We start from the raw sequence: 23,330 nt of genomic DNA, 5'->3' as shown, positions 1-23,330 counted from the left end.
CTACTTTATCTAACTATAAATTTGTATCAATATTTTACGTCTGTTGTACAATCCTTTGATTTATCAATGATTATATTCTCAATGTATTTTATTCAGTATGACACACCCTTCTACAGTCCGCCTTCCTGTATATGCCTCTTCACTGTGTCCCTGGTATTACGAACTGTCACACCAGCCAGGATTGTTCCCTTCCACTGTACTCAGGGCCAAGTTACGCTTGTGATAATAGTGAAAATGGAAGTCCGTGCAAGAGGTTGAGCCCACGTGACTACACATGCGTATACATCCTGCGGGGAGTTCGAATGGTCAACGAGACATGCCAAGGGCGAGGTTGTGAATTTATCCAAAATGTGAGAGTCGGCGCCCAATGTATTCGCACGCATTCCTTACACGGTTAGCTTATAAAGAGTAATATCAACAATATTCAGTCTCACAACCTCATTATTCTAATGTTTTGAATGCGCAGTGTATTGTATAACTGGTGATACTCATTAATAATGTTATCAACCAAAAGTCCTTTAAAAATTACCTTTGATAAAACATACAGGATTTGGGTTTCAGCGAATTTAACTGAATTTCTCATTTGACGATATCTCTTTCTGCATGATTATTTCATTGTAGAAATACTACTTCTAACAAGCAATTTCACAATGGAATTCGGCACTTGCTCATTTCGAAAAACTTTTTGCAATATATTATGTATGCATGACGTAACCTTTAACCACTCCATTGGCACAATTTGGGTGAAATTCCATTCTTTTCTGTTTTCTAAATGACAAATGAGGATACAAACTCTCGCGATAGTGTAATGTTTTTGAAAAAAATATTGATAACTTTGCTGGCTTGTTAGTGAATTTGTAATAAAAATTATATATCTATTATTTCTATTGATGTATAGAAAATACCTCTTGAAATACCATAATGTATCGCAGACATCGTGGCATTTGTTTTATGTACGTTCCATATATTGGTTATAGTAGTTACCTGCCATAAGGTATTCACAGAATAAGAATTAACCTCGGTTTACTATTTTGCGTACCATATATATATATATATATATATATATATATATCACTTATAAGTATCTAAACGTTACTTTGTTACATATCAATGTTATATTTCACTGAGTTTGTACTGCATTTAAAACATAGTGTTTACTCAACACGTCTATAACCTCAGTAGGTATATATTGGATGTTTCATGTTGCCGAATATTGCGAATCGTAACTTGACTGTTAAGTGATGTTTTACACATTTTTATTTACATATTAAGGAGATATTCTATTTTGTGTACTTATCAATGTCCCTCGATACATATTGTTTGTCTGGCTTCTTGACTCACGTATTTTATAATATGTTTAATAAATCATGAATTACAAATTCTTCTTCTTTTTTTTTGTATTTTTTTAAGGTATATGTACACATATAATTCATGTTCATACCGTTTGAAACCCCATACACTATTACATAAGAAGCTATACATGTTCTTGTGTATATCTTTCATGCACAGTCGTTTGTAATTTCTAGTCGGTAAGCTTTGCTGGTAGCCAGCATGTCCCCGAGCTTCGCTTATAGGAAACACGGAATCAAATTATTTCCCATACACGATTATGGTAACGTTTAACACTGTACTGGTTATATGGAGTTTTCAACACTGGTAAACAAGCCCTATTTTTTTTCTCGCAAACCTGTAAATAGAAAATTTAAAAGTTCTACCGTTTTGAATTTTTTTTTATATGGGGGGCCACCATCTTGTATTTAATTCAGCACCAAAAAATTCACCTAAATTTACAACAAATTACACACTTTATTAACTCCCCCTGACAAACAAGCTAGAAAATAATTAACTTCGTTTCTATATAGCTTAAATATGCACGTATTACCCTGCCCACACATAAAACTTTGGAAACTTATCTCAACTGAATATCCCATCAGTAGGCCCCGATGCATTGACCTTCCTATTAAATCTTCTGCCCAAACGGAGAAAATCCACAATCTGTTTTGATTTGGTTCTGTGGTCCCTGTACCCTACTGGTGGACTTTAAGTTCACGGGGTTTGCCGTTACCCTGTATGCTAAAGTTATTATAAATAGAGGCACACGTTCAGAATATACAACTGAATTCTAGTTCTTTAACAATTACCAAAATTCAAATTCTAACGAATGAATGGGATGATGGTGTTTGTATCATCGCGCAGTCCATTCTGTATTTCATCGTTTGTTCAGACCTATCATGATTTTCCGACTTCATCTAAAGATTCCCAATTTAATGGTCCCTACCATCACTAAAAGTGTCCAAGAAGGACGACGCAAAAACATATGGCAGTTGTAAATACCGAAATTGGGCCTCTCTGCTCAGGAAACTATCCAAATAAGTATCCTTCCCGAGTAATATTTGGATGTAATTAAGGAGACCTAACATTCAAAGGAACAGTTGATGGCCTTCGATGGACACGGAATGATAAGAAGTGATCGTGAACCACAGATGACCTCGCAAAATAAGAAAAACAAATTATTTGTAGATAATAAAAATGTATTAATTGATCGGCACTCTCTGTAGGATCTAAAACAACTACACAATCGTGCCCTGGACCGTAGCATCAGATAACTCACGGTATTCATCTTGATCATGTATGCCGTGTATTTATATCGTACTTAAATCCACTTGATGTATGATAAAAACATATAGAACAACATCTAAATAATAACAGAAATGTTAAGATGCCATCCACAAAAGTCCTTGTATGGGATTACGTCCGAGCCAGGGGACTTGTCAGCTGCCGAATTTTCTGTAAGCAAAGACGGTTTTGACAAAACTTCTGTGTTAATAGGGACGTACAATCTCCTATTTTCCTGTTGATACCACGCTATTTGTGTCGTATTTTATCTTACAGACCTTGCAACACCTTCTCTGTACGTAAAATACATATATAGTCAACGTATCTTTACTAAGTGGTACTTCTGTGTTTATACACACATACACACAAGGTATACATTCCATCTGGGAAATACGTCTGTACCATAAACATATAACAAGGATACAAGAGAAGACATGTATATAAAGAGTCAATCATTGATGGTTACAACCAAAACACACAAGCACGTGTAGCTTTGGTTTTAAGAAAAGTAGCCAACCTCAATCTTTATTCTATTATTGTAATTTTATGCTCACAAACATTTTCCATGTCTATGTCTCCCGATAAGATACAAAGGATTCTTTTTGTAAAATTCGTCAAATACTCCTTCAATAGGAATATATAAGGACAATTGACGACCATGCGAGTCTAGGTCGAATCTGGGTGAGGTCACATTTAAACAAAGAATCCATCAATAAATAAATGAATATTAATAAAATTCAATAAAATAGAATTTAAAAAAATCCCCCAAAAAACGTAATTCTTTCTATAAATCTACAAATTAAGATTGCATATGGTGACAACGGAACCATGATGCCAACAGTCTGGTTTGATGTTTGATGTTAGACAAGGAAACAGACAGTTTTCTAATGAGATCATGATATCAATCATAAACCTTTCATATGGTCAATCTGTTAATTCGTCAATAGTCGGTATCTGTCATTGAAATCATGATAATAAGAGCAATGTGAACATGTCCTTGAATATCGGATCAGTTGTGACACGTAGACGCAGGGTAGGGGAAGCAGGTATGTTACTATCTACAAATGGAAAATTAACAATTTGAAAATTGAAATTGTCATGCTTTTCATTGGGCTTAGTTGTAAGCTAGTCCTGATTGCTTTGTTGAAAGTAAAGCTTAAGGTAAACAGCTGATGTTGCAGAATCTATAGTGTCATTGATTTAAAGCGCTCAGACAACGATACACTACAGGAACATAATTCACTTCCAACTTTGCTAAAATCATTTTCAGATCATGTATGTCAATCATCCTGATTTTTTCTAACCATAACATTTATTTTAGTTACTCAAAAAGGACGCAGAATCTATTTTTATGCGATTTTGTATAATCCCTAATCAGGGTATTTCACTTTCTGACATTATCACAGATAAACATGCTATTCGTTCCACTGAAAATTTCGCACGTTTTCTAATGATTATGGATGCTATATTTTTATTGCAAGATTAAAACTTGAACATACTTTTGAAAATAAATATCGATCTCCATACGTACCATAGATCACTTTTCCAAAAATTGTTTGATATTTTCAAATGTATCTGTATGATATGTAAATATAACATAACTCTTTTATATATACACATATCAAGATTTCATGTCAATAAATTTTATTGTACAAAAATATACAATTTACACAACAAAATAACAAACGATGTAAGATAAATTTACAGTATTTATTAAAAAGTTTGCAGATAAGGGGTGCATATCACCTTAGCAGTTACCTCCCTTGGACCGGGTGGGGTATAGCCGTGGGCTATTTGAACCCCGTAATGCTGAAGAGCATGGTGCTGAAAAGCTATGGCCAACAACCCGTTGAGAACATGACTTGGAGGTATGGCTGACCTGAAGCTCATGGGTACCATAGCCTGGTCGCTCAAATGTCCAGGAGTCGGCAAGAGTTGGGAGTTACATCACTTAGGCTTAGGGTTCGACTTGCTGTCTTACCCTGGGCCAGATAGAGTTGATGTATGCAGTCCAGCTAACCCTTGGTTCTGGGGTTGGATTGACCGATTTGTGGTGTATAGCAGTAGTCTGGCATCATTAATAGTCCATGTTATTATGTTATTACATGGTGTCAGTTTACTGCCATAGGCCCAAAGGTTGAAACCGATAAAGTCACAAGCAACCAATTAGATAAAGGTGGCGGTGGGGAGGTGGATGGTATGACTGTTTGTTCGAGCAGTTAGAACAACAATGGCAATTTGGATAGAATTTCAGAGGAGAAATTGACATTAGCCATGTGACCGAGCGTGGTCTTCTGATTGGATCTCTTGACATCCTTACCTTGTTAGTAAGGGGCTGTTTAATTAGAATATGGAAATTAGGTGCAGGAGTGAAACCTCCCTTCATAGATAACCGTAGGGTCAGGGAGGTCATAGATAGAGCCAGACTGGTCAAGACTGGGTGATAAGGGTAATTAGATTCCCCCAAGATGATATCTGCATGCAAGTCTTATCTGTGCCCATTACATTCAGACTGGGAAGTTGCTTTGATAAGGTTTGTTTATCTGAGAGACAGAGAACATAAAGACTAGCAGGTGCTTTGAGTATATATTTGCACATGTGTGCAGTTGACAAGCGGACATGAGATGTCCTTTGATACAGTTTATTTAGCCTTGGCATGACCTGTACTGGTCAGCAAGGAGGAGCATAAATCTCCAAAAGCTTCAAGTGAAGCCATGCAGTATGTTAAATTGACTGTGTTTGGATGACAGGCAGGCCCCATATCTGCTGTGTAAACCTGCCTAATATTTAATATTAGACTTTAATTTACACAACAAAATAACAAACGATGTAAGATAAATTTACAGTATTTATTAAAAAGTTTGCAGATAAGGGGTGCATATCACCTTAGCAGTTACCTCCCTTGGACCGGGTGGGGTATAGCCGTGGGCTATTTGAACCCCGTAATGCTGAAGAGCATGGTGCTGAAAAGCTATGGCCAACAACCCGTTGAGAACATGACTTGGAGGTATGGCTGACCTGAAGCTCATGGGTACCATAGCCTGGTCGCTCAAATGTCCAGGAGTCGGCAAGAGTTGGGAGTTACATCACTTAGGCTTAGGGTTCGACTTGCTGTCTTACCCTGGGCCAGATAGAGTTGATGTATGCAGTCCAGCTAACCCTTGGTTCTGGGGTTGGATTGACCGATTTGTGGTGTATAGCAGTAGTCTGGCATCATTAATAGTCCATGTTATTATGTTATTACATGGTGTCAGTTTACTGCCATAGGCCCAAAGGAGTATGAGAGACATGGTTTATAAGCATGTGATGATACGAGGACCCCAAAGAGGGAATGTAGGGTATGAGACACCTTTATCCCCAGCGCCACCGAGAGAATATGACATAATTGAGAAGATATACAGCAAGTCATAGACAAATTCTGGCAGAATGCCTCAGTATCGAATACAGTTATTGTCCTCAGAGATACTTAGGTGTAAAAGAAAACAGGGTACTAATGTCAATGACTAGTAAACATTTAGTTCGGTTCTGTATCCCAATTCGGAATGTCCAGATGTAATCCTTACAAGAATGCTGGCCTGCATGGCTACAGAATGTGTTCTGTTACCTTCGTTTCTGTTAGTTGTTGAGTATGAGGGCCGTAATAGTACCGTTTAGATATACTCGCCCTAAACGAATACACACATATATCCCATCTGAATGGTGACAGATAAGCACATTTACACACATATAAATCCAATGGAATATGCACATAAATCCTGTGTGAATGATGACAGATTAGCACATCAATATACATGTTAATCCAGTGGAATAATTAGTACTCATTATAGATATACTCGCCCTATAAAGAGTACACACTTAGACTCCTATGAACACAGAAGGCAGCCACTAGGCTACTAAGTATCAGGTGAAATCTTGCACATTACTGCTTGAGCTTTCCGGAGAATATGATGAGGGGTACGGATGTATCGACAGTAGCTATCCGATTGCCAGCGTCCAAGCACTTTGATGAGGTGATCGGGGACATCTGACTGGGCGGCAGTAGTTGCGGCTCCTATTCTGAAGGAATGTCCTGTGTATAGTGAATGATTTAGACCTAGTCGGATCAAGGTCTGTCTTAGTTTGTCAATGAAAACATGTCGAGTCAAGGCAGCAGAATGAATGGAAAATAGGGGGTCCGAAGGACGACAACCATTCATGAATCTTTCTGTTAGCATTCTGATGACAGCGGCTACAGCACATACATGGTGATGGGTGCGGAACAGGTGAATGGTGACTCCTTGACGAAAGGGGTCGGTTTTGGACGCCTTGAGGCGCAATGTCATGCTGTTACTGTCCGGTGCTACTTGAATGTCGCTGATACACAAGTGAATTGAAGAATCAAATGTGTTAGTGGTGCATGTGAATTCTCCGCACCGTAAGAATGCGAAGAAGGCCACACAGCAGGCAGCCTCCATAGTAGTGTCTGTGGCAGGATCGAAAACACCCTGTCGAAATGCTGAGCATAACTTAGACAATATGTTGAAAGTTATGGGGAGTCTAGGTTTTACCGGAGTTCCCTGTAGTTTCTTTAATCCCCGTAATATGGTCTGGAGTCGGTAAAGTGGTAACCCATGAGTATTCACAAGCGGGTTGCTGAGCCCCTGCATAGTACAATGGAACTTAATTCCGTATAAATACAGCTTAATTGTAGAATATTTCAATCTGAGGTTATGATAACAATGAGTCACGAAGAGTATTAATAATTCTTCTGTAACGTTGGTAAACACACTTGCTTGGTCGTTTATACCATTCATGAGGATGAAGTTCTTGAAACAGGAAACACCTGATGTGTAGGTAGTTCTAGTCGAATGAGCCACTGCAGCATTCCATAGGTCACGCACTGCTGGTTCTAGTATAGAGGCACATTGTCGTAATCCGGAATGGGATTTTGGCTCTTCTTTGCTGCTGGTGCCAAGTCGTGGAACCGGTCCATCTGGAAACGAGATAAGGCATCAGCAATATTATTCTGTTTTCCAGGAATATGCATGGTTGTGAGAACGAAGTTGTGGATAAAGGTACACCAAGTTAAACGTCGCATAAATGGCATGATATAAGCGCATTTAGAACGTCCTTTCCTGATGATATCAACAGTTGCTTGATTGTCACCGTGTAGTCTAATTCTGAGACCTGACCACTTGTGTCCCCATATCATACAGGCCAGTACGATAGGATATAATTCCATGAAAGCAATTGACATTTCAGAACTGTTCAAGGATATTTGATGTGGCCAGTGGCCGTGGAACCACTGACCGTCATAAAAAGCACCAAATCCAATTCCTCCGGCTGCATCTGTGTAGAGATTTATATCGTGAGCTAATGTTGTCGTCTCCTGGAGGAAGACTGAATTTCCGTTCCATTGATCTGTGAAAGTATACCACATAAATAAGTCCTGCTGACAGGCCCCAGTAAGTTGTACATGATGATGCATCTGTTTGACTGAGGCGGCAAGATTTAACAGATAAGATATAAACGAACGTCCTTGAATGATCACCCGACTAGCAAAGTTCATATGTCCCAAAAGGCTTAATAGTTCGCGCTTTGTGACCTTTTTGCGTTTACAGAAAGATTTGATTGTTTGAGTTATTCTCTGCACTTTATTTGCCGGCAGGCGTGCTTCCATGTTACTAGTGTCCAGAGTGATTCCTAGAAACTCTAAACTCTCAGATGGACCCAATGTTTTGTGAGGAGACACTGGAATATTGAGTGCTGTAAAAACCTTGGACAAAATTGCCATTGTTCGTTCAGCTACCACATTTGGTCTGTCGATTGTAAGAAAGTCATCCAGGTAGTGAATTATGTATTCTATCTGATAGTTAGTTGATAAAATCCAACAGAGAGCGGTTGATAAAAGGTCAAAGATCTTAGGACTGGAACGACACCCAAAAGTGAGTTTGGTATAAAAATAGTACTGTTGTTTCCAGCATATACCGTAGAAAGGCCAGAGTTTTTGAGAAACAGGTATAAGTTTAAAGGCATCTGTTATGTCAAGTTTACACAGCTTGGAGTGTCTTCCTGTATGCTGGATTTGATTTATGGCGTCATCAACACTAATGTACGACAATGAGTATTCCTCTTTAGCAATTAATTCGTTGATGCTGTTACCTTCGGAGTCATGGGGGGCAGAAAGGTCCACGATTAGACGTTTCTTGTCAGAGTACTTCCCTGTCGCTATTCCAATTGGGTTAATCCTGTATATATCAAAAGGGGGTTCTGTATAAGGGCCAAGTAAGAATTTCTTGTTAACTTCGCTAGTTATAAGTTCATCGACGATGTCTGGTTCAGAAGTGGCACTTTTTAAGTTCTTGCAGATTAGAGATGTCTCTGGTAATGCAGACATTCCAGTGTCAAAGCCGTCTGATAATCCAGAAATCAAAGACTGCACAAAGTTCTTATCAGGGTGGTTTTCTAGTTCTCTCTCCAGTGCTGCTATATTGATAGGAGTTGACGCCTTGAAATCCTGGAGGTTAGCCTTTTGTCATTGTTTAGCTGATTCGTTGGTTTTATGTGTTTTAGCAGATTTAATTGAAGATTTCTTAATGTGAAGGTAGGGGCAATTGTCACGGTTACAGCCATCTTGGTCGTTGTAATTGTTGCAGACCTCTTTACCATGGTGAATGACCCTGGTCCTTCCTTTACTGTCCGTGTTGCTGTCCCCATTCCTATTGTTTCCTTTATGGTTTTTTGCTGATGATCCTAGTCCATTCAAAATGAGAGATTTACATAGACGTGGGTCTGTTTGGAGCGGGACAGTACGCCCCCCAACTTCAGTGAATCGATTGTAGCGAGTGCAATCATAGTCATAAGATGGCAGTAATAGTAGAGCTAAGTTGACGTCCTTACCTTCTATTATCTGCTGGCGTATGGCTTGAGGTACGACTTCTATTGATGGCAGAGATTCTGATGAAATTCCTGTCTGTTGTAGAAGGACATCAGGCTGAGGCACATAATTGTTTGGTATGCCTCCTGCTACGGCGGGGGCTCTAAGGTCGGTGAGGTTGGTGAGGTTGTTGAGGTCGCAGTCAGGACATGACCTGGTACAGCTGGGGCCTGTCCGACTGCTACTGTATTTTGGCACAGTATTAATTGCTCCAGCCTGGTAACATGTGCTTGCAGAGCCTTCATTGCCTCATTTGATGGGAGATTCCTGCTGTGGTAGCCAGGCTGTGTAAGGTCATTCTCAGTAGGTGGCGTAACATCACTGTTACCATCACTAACACTGGTGTTATTTTCTTTGTACAGTTTGACCAGCATTGTTTTTGTAAAACCACATGGTGGTCTGATGTTCTGCTCCAGCAGTCGTGTCCTTAGTTCACCTATAGTCCAGTTTTCTGGCTTATTAGGGTCCCAGTTGCTGTCATTACCGCCTGTCGTACTGACAGCAGAATTAAGAGTGTCATTACTGTCTTCAGGTGCCCTTCGTTTGCGCCCACGAGGTTGACCTTTTCCACGTCCTGACATATCTTTAACTGATGAGTGTTTTAGAAGAATGTCTTGCTGAGGATGTAACTGTTAAGTTGTGACAATTTCGGTGAATGGATGAAGTTGTAGCAGTCTCTGATGAGAGGCCAACAAAACACAGAGAGTTTTGGAATATGACTGTTTGTTCGAGCAGTTAGAACAACAATGGCAATTTGGATAGAATTTCAGAGGAGAAATTGACATTAGCCATGTGACCGAGCGTGGTCTTCTGATTGGATCTCTTGACATCCTTACCTTGTTAGTAAGGGGCTGTTTAATTAGAATATGGAAATTAGGTGCAGGAGTGAAACCTCCCTTCATAGATAACCGTAGGGTCAGGGAGGTCATAGATAGAGCCAGACTGGTCAAGACTGGGTGATAAGGGTAATTAGATTCCCCCAAGATGATATCTGCATGCAAGTCTTATCTGTGCCCATTACATTCAGACTGGGAAGTTGCTTTGATAAGGTTTGTTTATCTGAGAGACAGAGAACATAAAGACTAGCAGGTGCTTTGAGTATATATTTGCACATGTGTGCAGTTGACAAGCGGACATGAGATGTCCTTTGATACAGTTTATTTAGCCTTGGCATGACCTGTACTGGTCAGCAAGGAGGAGCATAAATCTCCAAAAGCTTCAAGTGAAGCCATGCAGTATGTTAAATTGACTGTGTTTGGATGACAGGCAGGCCCCATATCTGCTGTGTAAACCTGCCTAATATTTAATATTAGACTTTAATAGGAACAGATAATAAGATTTAAGGCAATATAAATATTCTCCTTGTATAACGAGATCATTTTAGTCTAAATAGATATAATATATTGAAGCAGACAAATATGTACATATGATATAGAATGGTCAATATATTAGTGTCATATTTGTTATTGGTTAAAGGGAGGTAATAACTTCATTTTAAGTTTGCAATATGTATATGTTAAGGTAGATTTTATTATATGTATTATTAATATTTCATATATATATTGCATGTAGCTGTTGGGGGTGTTGAAATGGCATAAAGACTAAAATCTATCAACACAAGGGTTTCTGGTATCAATGTCAATTAACTCCTCCTTTAGCTTTCTACTCGGGTGTGTTAGATTGAGACCAGCTACCCCACCAACCCACCAAAACATCCATGTATATCATAATGTACATTAACATAATGAAGATTTATAAGTGCTCATATAGAAATAATACAATAGTGAATTGATTAAATCTAGACATACATAAATCAATAAATCTATGAATTAATCTAGGAACTAATCAATGAAGCAAGTTGTTGATACAATATCTGTATTTTGGAAAACGGTATTTAAAACATTAGAGCATTAGAAGGTCCAGAAATTTTATCCTGATATTGTTATTCAAAACATTTTGTATCATTAACATATTCCTGAACAGTTTGTAAAATGTCAATATTAAAATCATCATCATGCATAAAGTTCTTAGTCCAGAAGATCAGTATACTCCCCTACGTTCATGACCAGACAATCCAAACATAGACGAAAACCACCAGGAGGCTACTCGCGGTATTCATCTTGATCATGTATGCCGTGTTTGATAGATTAGCTCACGAAATTACGTACAAAACAGAGCCTTTCGGAAATATCAGCTCAGAAACTCATATTTGAAGCCCTACAGTTCAGAATACAAGCAATACTGAGTGAAGTAGATAACATCACAGGACCTCGTAATCCAAACACAGGATCTAGTAACCCAAGTCGTAAGGCCTCTACTAAAAAATCACCATAAATGCAGGAGGCTACGATTAGTTCCTTCCTTCGACCACAATCACTGGGATAGATAAGGTTAAACCGTGGGTGTGCCATTGTACCCTAAACATTATACATTACAGAAACCATCCCTGATCCTGTAAGGAGGCGGAGCATAAATAGTCGTCTCTTAAAGACATGCAACATAACAACAACAATCTCAAGTATTTGTATAGAATCCGTTAACCTGGATAAAAGTTAATCCGTGATCTTTCAGTCAGTCTACAAATGTAACAAGGCATCGCAAACGATACAAATCCCCTCGCGTACTAACACATGAACTCTGACGCAAAATGGGGGTGGGGTTATTGCAGGACATTGAAATAACATCAGTTGTCATTTGCACTGAAATGCAATAAACATGGATGGGCTTATTATCAGGCATGGGCTATCGAGGTATTGCCATGCTGGACCAATATATGAAGTTTGGTCAGGATCCGTTCAGAAATGAAGTCACAACAACGCTGACAAAGATTATCTATAAATAGTAACGGTGACCTTGACCTTAACCTTGGCGCCCTGAAACACGAACTTGTTTGAGGTATTGCCATGCTTGACCATATATGAAGTTTGGTCAGGATCTGTTCAAAAATGAAGTCGCATTACAGCGCTGACAAAGATTTTCTATAAATAGTAACGGTGACATGGGCCTTGACCTTAGCGCCCTACAACACGAACTCGTTCGAGGTATTCCCATGCTGGACCCATATATGAAGTTTGGTCAGGATCCGTTCAGAAATGAAGTCGCAAGAGTGCTGACAAAGATTGTCTATAAATAGTAACGGTGACCTTAATCTTGACCTCGACACTCAGAAACACGAACTCTTTTGAGGTTTTCCCATGCTGGACCCATATATGAAGTTTGGTCAGGATCCGTTCAGAAATGAAGTTGCAAGAGTGCTGACAAAGATTTTCTATAAATAGTAACGGTGACCTTGACCTTGATCTTGGCACCCTGAAACACGAACTCGTTCGAGGTATTCCCATGCTGGACCCATATATGAAGTTTGGTCAGAATCCGTTCAAAAATGAAGTCGCAAGAGCGCTGACAAAAAGTGAACATACATACGTACGTACGTACTTCCCTACGAACGGAACGCTATATCCCCTCCCCGACTTTCGTCGCGAGGGGATAATAATAAGTATCAATACCAAACTGGAAATTACTCTATTTGGTCCACTAATGAGTACACAGGTATCTGCGGAATGTTATCTAGCCGCTGGCAAATTTATCCCCTCTGTTAAAGACTTGTCTAAGACTTAGACTTGTCTAAAAACATTTTTGTGTTTGTAATTATTGTAATTAACAAGTACATACAAAATTGAAAATTCTTCCTATAAGAGATCGGTGTCAAAACCCGGAAAAACACAATATTCTGACTATCTATCCTAAATTGAAAAAAATGCTATTGCCAAGTGCATTTACAATTTTGTAAACAAACTTTGAGGAGTTGGGAAAACAGTACATTTTGCGGCGAGGGTGAACTAGGACACATAAGTGTCTTTTTACTTGTCCCTAATCTCTAAACGCAATCTGTCCATCCTTCCGCCTTTTACGGAAATACTTGATTTAAACAAGTTTCCTTTCCTTTAAAAAAGGAAAGCAATACGTGGACCAACGGTAGTTGTTTCGAAAAGACTATCTACTAGTTGTCTAATATGTCTCCGATTCTTGTGGAAGAAACTCTGCAAAGAGTTATGTCGTCATAACATGTACTTTGTGTCAATGCTAATGTTATCATTAATGCTGATAGTAACAACCTTTAATGTTGATCTTCGGTCATGCATAGCAAGAATGAGAGTGAAATATGGATTTTGACCTTCTGTGCCATCCAAGAGTGTAAAGTGTCGGAACTTGTTATGGTAGCACATAATACATACATGCATCAACGCAGCCAAGTTATCGTATGTTCATGTACATTGTATATCATCTGTATATATAGCTATATAGCTACCATATAGTACATTACAAAACACGCAAACTGCATGATATAAAATAAACTTTTTTTTAATTGACAAATACAAAAGGATAGCATATGTTAATGCAAACTGATACATGAACCACTTTCAATGTCATAACAAAATATGAAGTGGTTCATAAATAGAAATTTTCACCTTGAATTTTGACCTAATGAACTTGACCTTCCATCAGTTGAATTCAAAATGTTTCCCAGTAAAGAGCAACAAAGTTAAATTCTAAATCCAAGATGGACAATTGGCGCCGATTTATTATCCAATCGGCCACTATTTGCAAAAGCAAAAACTTAAAAAAAAAAAACTGACAGATGATTTACTTTAGGGCATGAACACTGATGAGAGGTCCTCATTGAAATATACATATGAAAAAAGTATTATGTGATTGTTCTAACACAAATCAAGTGATATGGCGCATTCAAACATGTTTATAATAGGAAAAAATATACCTGTGTATGAAAAATGCACTAGGTATATGATTGCTCTAACGCAAACAAAGGGAAATGGCACATTCCAACGGTAATGTGTTATAACTAAGATAAAAAATATCAATATAATACTGCTATGGCACAATTCAGCAATTATTATATTATAGGACTTTAAAACTGTAAAAATAATACCAGTAGTATTTCAATTGGTGTAAAACCAAATGCTGAGGAGATAATTACATAGATGTTTATTGTATGGTTTTCATGCTATAATGTCTACGTAAGTTACAATATAGATATCATTAATACTAGTATTTGATATACTAACATACTGAAGTTACATGCTACTTCTAACATTATGAAACAACAAGTTGCCCTAAAGACTGAACAATGAAATAAATGAACACATTTTCTCTTGAAAATGATTTATACAAAACAAATGTAATACATTGTAACTAACACTAATGAAGTAATTATGAAAACATGCAGAAATCTTCCATAAACTACAAGGACTAGTAAGCAAAAAAGAAAAAATGAAACAAAAGTTCACTTCCTTTTGCAAAGAGGCTCCTGATTGTGTTGTTCAGAACAACACATTTAATTTGCCCTGGCACAATGTCCAGAATGTTCGACATCGGGGTGTCTCTGTCGTAGTTGTCATTGTCCCATTCATAATCTTGGGCTTCAAATAATTGCTGTAGCTGCGGTTTAAAAATTGCCACTTTCCTCTGCAAAGTCGACCATTATTGTTGCCCTCAGATAGTGGTTGGCGGCACTTGCGGTCATGTTAGAATTGCAATTTTTGCAATGCATAAAATAATTTTCATTGTTGAGAACAGTAACAAGTTTGGTGTTGTTACAAGATGGTTTGTTGCATGCCAGATAAGGGTCAACATCAACGATGGCTATGATGACGCCATTCTTCATATTTCCTGTTGAAGGATCATCTCGATTATCGTCATCGGAGATGTCTTCCAAATCCTGATCATGGCTTAAGTGCTGTCAAAATATTTTTTTTTTTAAATCATTGTAAAATGTCAGCTTGCAATTTGTTATATGAATATGTTGATGTAAATATGCCTCGTCATTTTTTACAGTCTTAAGCTTTATAAACAATTACAGCTTATCAGTACATTTGCAATCAATGCATCTTTAGACAATGAAATATGGAAGCAGTTTGATTGCATTCATACATAGAACTGAGAGTTTGATACATAATACATTTGGTAGAAAATGACAGAGGTTGCTCTATTATTTTTAAATAAATCATCAGAAGTAATTGTAGGCTACTCCCTTTTCTCTTATTTATAAAAACTTCTGCAGTAAAATGAATGCTTACCTCACACAGGGTTTGCCTGGTTGTGCTGAGTTTTTTATCGCCATTAAAGAGCCGCACACGGCATTTGGTTAGTGCTAGGCAGACAATGACATGTACGTTCTGCTTCAGCCACTCGCACCCCTATCATAACATATAGGTAGATAATTAATTTCATTTTTTTTTCGAATCTTAACTATATGACTACAAATAACAACAACATATACACATGCTTATTAATTTAAAGCAAGTTAATTAATACTTTCATAGCATTTAATACAATTTCTATCATGTGTTTTCGCAGGGAATTTAACTTGACATCTGTTTCAATTAGTTTTAATGGCACATCTTATAGCACCACATACCTGGCTAATTTATATTGTTTAGAGCAAGCGGTGACAATTATCAGGTGGCCATAGCTTATCAGGTACACCAGAGACCAAGTGCTGCAGAGGCACTTCCATAGGGAAATGGGGTTCACCACAGGTATATTGTAACATTCATGACAATATAAATAGCTTCGTTAAGGTGTCTTAATTTGCTGGGTCAAAACAATGAAAAATAATATTATAAATAATTACGTACGTACATGCATAGCTTGTAAACCTACCTTTGATACCTGCAGACAGTGCTGAGTGCTGTATCTTCTAAGATTCTTCTGCACTTTACATTCAACTACTTCCGGGTCGCGAAGACTTCCAGATAACGTTAGTCATGCGCACTTAAAAAATCTTACAGGGCATCCGCTATCTCGCCGCTGATACATTTACTGCGTGGACCCTCACCTGCATAATAATAACACTCATTGTATGTATACGTTCATAAGTGATGCTACTAGAACTAATGAGCTGTCTTATTTTGAAAAAGACTATCACATTTACTGAACATATTCCTGAACAGATTGTAAAATGTCAATATTAAAATCATCATCATGCATCAAGTTCTTAGTCTAGAAGATCAATATGCTCCCCTACGTTCAAAACCAGAAAATCCAAACATCGACAGACTAAACAGTACTGTTTTATCTATATCACATGTACTGATAACACAATAAAAACGCTATCACATGTACTGATAACACAATACAAATTACACTAAGAAAGAAGATAAGATTTCAGTTCGCCTAAAACACCTACGGGTGTTTGCTTATGAAGTTTGATCCCTAATGAAGATAATAGACTATTTATAAATTAGAAATGTAAGCGACATGAATTTCAACTGGAACACTATTCATATAGAATCTAATTTAAGACGACCATATATTAAATTTAGATTAAACAAACAAGAGTCTGTAATGTTATTGAAAACGAAATCCACATTTTCTATAAATGCCCTTCGTATGATCAAGTTAGATAAAGATATCTTGATAAATTGAAATAAGATAAGTCAGAAGATGAAAATCCTATTTCCATTTTGTCAGCTAAGACCTCTGAGATCATCAAAAACCTTGTCTATTTACGAAACTGTTTAGAACTAAGGAGTCTGGGCTCTCATCCAGTGTAATATAATACTTTCATTGTTGAACCGTTATGTACTGTATGGTAGTTTATGTATTGCCATCAAATTACTTATGTAATTATAATTGTACATTAAACATTTGCATTGAATTGAGATGATAATTGTTGACGATAGGTTGCCGGCCATCGTCCGATTGTATCACACTAAATTGTCACTTCCACAAATAGTTCGTGTTTTATTGATTTTCTCCAATACTTTGTCCTGTTGATAATAACACATGTACAAAGATGCTGAAAACAGTAGCTTAGAGTTTCTTACCGCTTAGATTAACACTAAGTATAAACATCTGTTTGTTAAATGAGTTGACGATAAAGCCGATGCCACATATTCATTTGAGTTATTTGATTTGGATAAATTATGCAACTTTGGTGAAGTCAATGTTTTTATTCTACCAGGTCGTTAGCACCAACGTTTTCCGCATAGCCGCATTTTCCGGGTAGCCCGCGACCCACATACTTATCTTGAGTGCACGCCCAATAGTGTCACCCACTTCATTTTACGTGTGGTATGTTCATTCAGGTATTTCGTCAACGTAGATAACAAAACTTCAGATAATGTTTTTTTTTCCAAAATATCCCTAAAATATCAACGGTGATCATCGTCATCAAATATCCTAGACTCTATTCATACTGTCCATCAGGTCACGAAGTTCCTTGTATGTAAAGTATATAAGAAGAGTTCGCTAATTTGTGTTACATTACTATTTGTGCAACAAAAACAAATTAGTCCTGATATTACAGCTTGAATTCGAAGACTGTATTTGACATATACAGAGGTTTTTGGTGGACTGGCATATCACGGTTAGAAGACAGGTATGGTTTATGCCTTTTACAGTAACATTTAACTGTACCGTTTTCAGAATGTAACATATCTGTAATTATTATATCATCTATTACATTAAACTATTATATTATCATAATTATGTAATATTATGCTTTCCTCCTTGTTAAATTCAAACAACAAAATCCTTAGAATATGAAATTTTCTGAAATATTGAACAATTACAATTTTCATCAGTATATTATTATAGTATTATTAGGATTTATATCCTTTGTGGGTATTTTACGTATGCTGATTTCACGACATCATATCTGATTCTGTATCTATTCCAGTATGTACAAAACATTCCTTTTGCTGATCATGACTACCTTAATGGTGTCGGCCCAAGCCAATCCAGTAGGGAATTACAGGTTGCAAAATGTTTTGCACTCAGAAAATATATTCACTAGAGAAGAAGCTGAAGCCCTGGTTAATGAGAGCCAATCTTACGGTACCACGTGTGACAGGTAAGCTTAAATTGAATTAATAAAAGGTAACGTTCATTATAATTTCATAGTATTTTTGTATCATTTTTAATTAAGAAAATTAATCGAGGAAAATTATATTCTTCACCAATTGTTATTCTAAAGAACGCATCAACCTTGATTGATAACAACGTACTATTTTTATACAGATTTATCTAACATTGATATTTTAGATCGATAATATACTGTTAAGCAGAACCATAAGCTATTTCTTTTTTTTTTTTTTTTTTTGGTTTTTTGGGGGGGTTTTTTTGGTTTTTTTTTCAAGCATGAATATGAAATTACTAAATCACTGAATGCATAATAACAAATCAGATATCGTCCGCTTATAACTGTGTAGAATTGTAAGCATATGATCGGTCATGATCATAATGAAAAGTCATGATCATAATGAAAAGCATGGATTTATCGGAAATGGTCGTTGATTTGCTTATTTGATGTATGCTACCGAGTATAAGTGATTAAAAGAGATTATTGTTTTACAATAGTATTTTTAAATCCAATATCAAAAATAGTAACATTTGAATAATGCGGCTATTGCGCCTAACATCTAGAATCTAACATATCTACTGGCTTATTTTGAGTTTCTCTTGTCGAATTCTTGTATCAACTCTTTAGACCCTGACGAGTCCTACAAGGACGAAACAGCTGTATGATGCTGCATGATTCATTTCTACTTTATCTTACTCTATTTGTATCAATACTATACGTGTTTTGTAGAATCCTTTGATTTACCAATAATTATATTCTCAATGTTTTTTATTCAGTATGACACACTCTTCTACAGTCCGCCTTCCTGTATATGCCTCTTCACTGTGTCCCTGGTATTACGAACTGTCACACCAGCCAGGATTGTTCCCTTCCACTGTACTCAGGGCCAAGTTACGCTGTGATAATAGTGAAAACGGAAGTCCGTGCAAGAGGCTTAGCCCACGTGACTACACATGCGTATACATCCGGCGGGGAGTTCGAATGGTCAACGAGACATGCCAAGGGCGAGGTTGTGAACTTATCCAAAATGTGAGAGTCGGCGCCCAATGTATTCGCACGCATTCCTTACACGGTTAGCTTATAAAGAGTAATATCAACAATATTCAGTCTCACAACCTCATTATTCTAATGTTCTGAATGCGCAGTGTATTGTATAACTGGTGATACTCATTAATAATGTTATCAACCAAAAGTCCTTTAAAAATTACCTTTGATAAAACATACAGGATTTAGGTTTCAGCGAATTTAACTGAATTTCTCATTTGACGATATCTCTTTCTGCATGATTATTTCATTGTAGAAATACTACTTCTAACAAGCAATTTCACAATGGAATTCGGTACTTGCTCATTTCGAAATTCTTTTGCAATATATTATGTATGCATGACGTAACCTTTAACCACTCCATTGGCACAATTTGGGTGAAATTTCATTCTTTTCTGTTTTCTAAATGACAAATGAGGATACAAACTCTCGCGATGGTGTAATGGTTTTGAAAAAAATATCGATAATTTGCTGGCTTGTTAGTGAATTTGTACTTAAAATTATATATCTATTATTTCTATTGATGTATAGAAAATACCTCTTGAAATACCATAATGTACCGCAGACATCGTGGCATTTGTTTTATGTACGTTCCATATATTGGTTATAGTAGTTACCTGCCATAAGGTATTCACAGAATAACAATTAACCTCGGTTTACTATTTTGCGTACCACATATATATATATATATCATTTTTAAGTATCTAAACGTTACTTTGTTACATATCAATGTTATATTTCACTGAGTTTGTACTGCATTTAAAAAATAGCGTTTACTCAACACGTCTATAACCTCAGTAGGTATATATTGGATGTTTCATGTTGCCGAATATTGCGAATCGTAATTTGACTGTTAAGTGATGTTTTACACATTTTTATTTATATTTTGTGTACTTATCAATGTCCATTGATACATATTGTTTGTCTGGCTTCTTGACTCACGTATTTTATAATATGTTTAATAAATCATGAATTACAAATTATTCTTCTTTTTTTTTGTATTTTTTTAAGGTATATGTACACATATCATTCATGTTCATACCGTTTGACACCCCATACACTGTTACATAAGAAGCTTTACATGTTCTTGTGTATATCTTTCATGCACAATCGTTTGTAATTTCTGGTTGGTAAGCTTTGCTGGTAGCCAGCATGTCCCCGAGCTTCGCTTATAGGAACCACGGAATCAAATTATTTCCCATACACGATTATGGTAACGTTTAACACTGTACTGGTTATATGGAGTTTTCAACACTGGTAAACAAGCCCTAATTTTTTTCTCGCAAACCTGTAAATAGAAAATTTAAAAGTTCTACCGTTTTGAATTTTTTTTATATGGGGGCCACCATCTTGTCTTTAATTCAGCACCAAAAATTCACCTAAATTTACAACAAATTACACACTTTATTAACTCCCCCTGACAAACAAGCTAGAAAATAATTAACTTCGTTTCTATATAGCTTAAATATGCACGTATTGCCCTGCCCACACATAAAACTTTGGAAACTTATCTCAACTGAATATCAAATCAGTAGGCCCCGATGCATTCACCTTCCTATTAAATCTTCTGCCCAAACGGAGAAAATCCACAATCTTTTTTTATTTGGTTCTGTGGTCCCTGTACCCTACTGGTGGACTTTAAGTTCACGGGGTTTGTCGTTACCCTGTATGCTAAAGTTATTATAAATAGTGGCACACGTTCAGAATATACAACTGAATTCTAGTTCTTTAACAATTACCAAAATTCACATTCTGACGAATGAATGGGATGATGGTGTTTGTATCATCGCGCAGTCCATTCTGTATTTCATCGTTTGTTCAGACCTATCATGATTTTCCGACTTCATCTAAAGATTCCCAATTTAATGGTCCCTACCATCACTAAAAGTGTCCAAGAAGGACGAAGCAAAAACATATGGCAGTTGTAAATACCGAAATTGGGCCTCTCTGCTCAGGAAACTTTCCAAATAATTATCCTTCCCGAGTAATATTTGGTTGTAATTAAGGAGAACTAGCATTCAAAGGAACAGTTGATGGCATTCGATGGACACGGAATGATAAGAAGTGATCGTGAACCACAGATGACCTCGCAAAATAAGAAAAACAAATTATTTGTAGATAATAAAAATGTATTAATTGATCGGCACTCTCTGTAGGATCTAAAACAACTACACAATCGTGTGCTGGACCGTAGCATCAGATAACTCACGGTATTCATCTTGATCATGTATGCCGTGTATTTATATCGTACTTAAATCCACTTGATGTATGATAAAAACATATAGAACAACATCTAAATAATAACAGAAAAGTTAAGATGCCATCCACAAAAGTCCTTGTATGGGATTACGTCCGAGCCAGGGGAATTGTCAGCTGCCGAATTTTCTGTAAGCAAAGACGGTTTTGACCAAACTTCTGTGTTAATAGGGACGTACAATCTCCTATTTTCCTGTTGATACCACGCTATTTTTGTCGTATTTTATCTTACAGACCTTGCAACACCTTCTCTGTACGTAAAATACATATATAGTCAACGTATCTTTACTAAGTGGTACTTCTGTGTTTATACACACATACACAAAAGGTATACATTCCATCTGGGAAATACGTCTGTACCATAAACATATAACAAGGATACAAGAGAAGACATGTATATAAAGAGTCAATCATTGATGGTTACAACCAAAACACACAAGCACGTGTAGCTTTGGTTTTAAGAAAAGTAGCCAACCTCAATCTTTATTTTATTAGTGTAATTTTATGCTCACAAACATTTTCCATGTCTACATCTCCCGATAAGATACAAAGGATTCTTTTTGTAAAATTCGTCAAATACTCCTTCAATAGGAATTTTTGATGAACACATATATAAGGACAATTGACGACCATGCGAGTCTAGGTCGAATCTGGGTGAGGTCACATTTAAACAAAGAATCCATCAATAAATAAATGAATATTAATAAAATTTAAAAAAATCCCCCAAAAAACGTAATTCTTTCTATAAATCTACAAATTAAGATTGCATATGGTGACAACGGAACCATGATGCCAACAGTCTGGTTTGATGTTTGATGTTGGACAAGGAAACAGACGGTTTTCTAATGAGATCATGATATCAATCATAAACCTTTCATACGGTCAATCTGTTAATTCGTCAATAGTCGGTATCTGTCATTGAAATCATGATAATAAGAGCAATGTGAACATGTCCTTGAATATCGGATCAGTTGTGACACGTAGACGCAGGGTAGGGGAAGCAGGTATGTTACTATCTACAAATGGAAAATTAACAATTTGAAAATTGAAATTGTCATGCTTATCACCAGGCTTAGTTGTAAGCTAGTCCTGATTGCTTTGTTGAAAGTAAAGCTTAAGGTAAACAGCTGATGTTGCAGAATGTATAGTGTCATTGATTTAAAGCGCTCAGACAACGATACACTCCAGGAACATAATTCACTTCCAACTTTGCTAAAATCATTTTTAGATCATGTATGTCAATCATCCTGATTTTTTCTAACCAGAAAATGTATTTTAGTTACTCAAAAAGGACGCAGAATCTATTTTTATGCGATTTTGTATAATCCCTAATCAGGATATTTCACTTTCTGACATTATCACAGATAAACATGCTATTCGTTCCACTAAAATTTTCGCACGTTTTCTAATAATTATGGATGCTATATTTTTATTGCAAGATTAAAACTTGAACATACTTTTGTAAATAAATATCGATCTCCATACGTACCATAGATCACTTTTCCAAGAATTGTTTGATATTTTCAAATGTATCTGTATGATATGTAAATATAACATAACTCTTTTATATATACACATATACAGATTTCATTTCAACAAATTTTATTGTACAAA

General features: G+C 36.6%; 1 protein-coding gene across 1 annotated transcript; it reads right to left on the bottom strand.

Annotated features, from left to right (window-relative positions):
- Positions 1-4,312: 4,312 nt before the first annotated feature.
- On the bottom strand, positions 4,313-10,113 carry LOC117345410. Its single transcript, XM_033908484.1, has 3 exons — positions 9,871-10,113; positions 9,496-9,748; positions 4,313-7,588 (listed from the first exon to the last, which is right to left on the bottom strand). Exons 1-3 carry the CDS (start codon positions 10,111-10,113, stop codon positions 6,510-6,512), a joined length of 1,575 nt encoding a protein of 524 aa, XP_033764375.1. The 3' UTR covers positions 4,313-6,509.
- Positions 10,114-23,330: the final 13,217 nt, after the last annotated feature.

The sequence above is a fragment of the Pecten maximus genome, chromosome 16 (genome assembly GCF_902652985.1).
Source record: "Pecten maximus chromosome 16, xPecMax1.1, whole genome shotgun sequence".
NCBI lineage: Eukaryota > Metazoa > Mollusca > Bivalvia > Pectinida > Pectinidae > Pecten > Pecten maximus.
This window is presented reverse-complemented; position numbering and strand designations above follow the sequence as displayed.

What these genes read in the sequence shown, in the direction of transcription:
- LOC117345410 (XM_033908484.1), bottom strand. Translation starts at nt 10,113, where the DNA reads ATGTCAGGACGTGGAAAAGGTCAACCTCGTGGGCGCAAACGAAGGGCA. An exon ending in ACAAAGAAAATAACACCAGT is followed by an intron (nt 9,749 to 9,870) that starts GTTAGTGATGGT and finishes ACATGTTACCAG; the next exon opens with GCTGGAGCAATTAATACTGT. An exon ending in ACGCCAGCAGATAATAGAAG is followed by an intron (nt 7,589 to 9,495) that starts GTAAGGACGTCA and finishes TCTCGTTTCCAG; the next exon opens with ATGGACCGGTTCCACGACTT.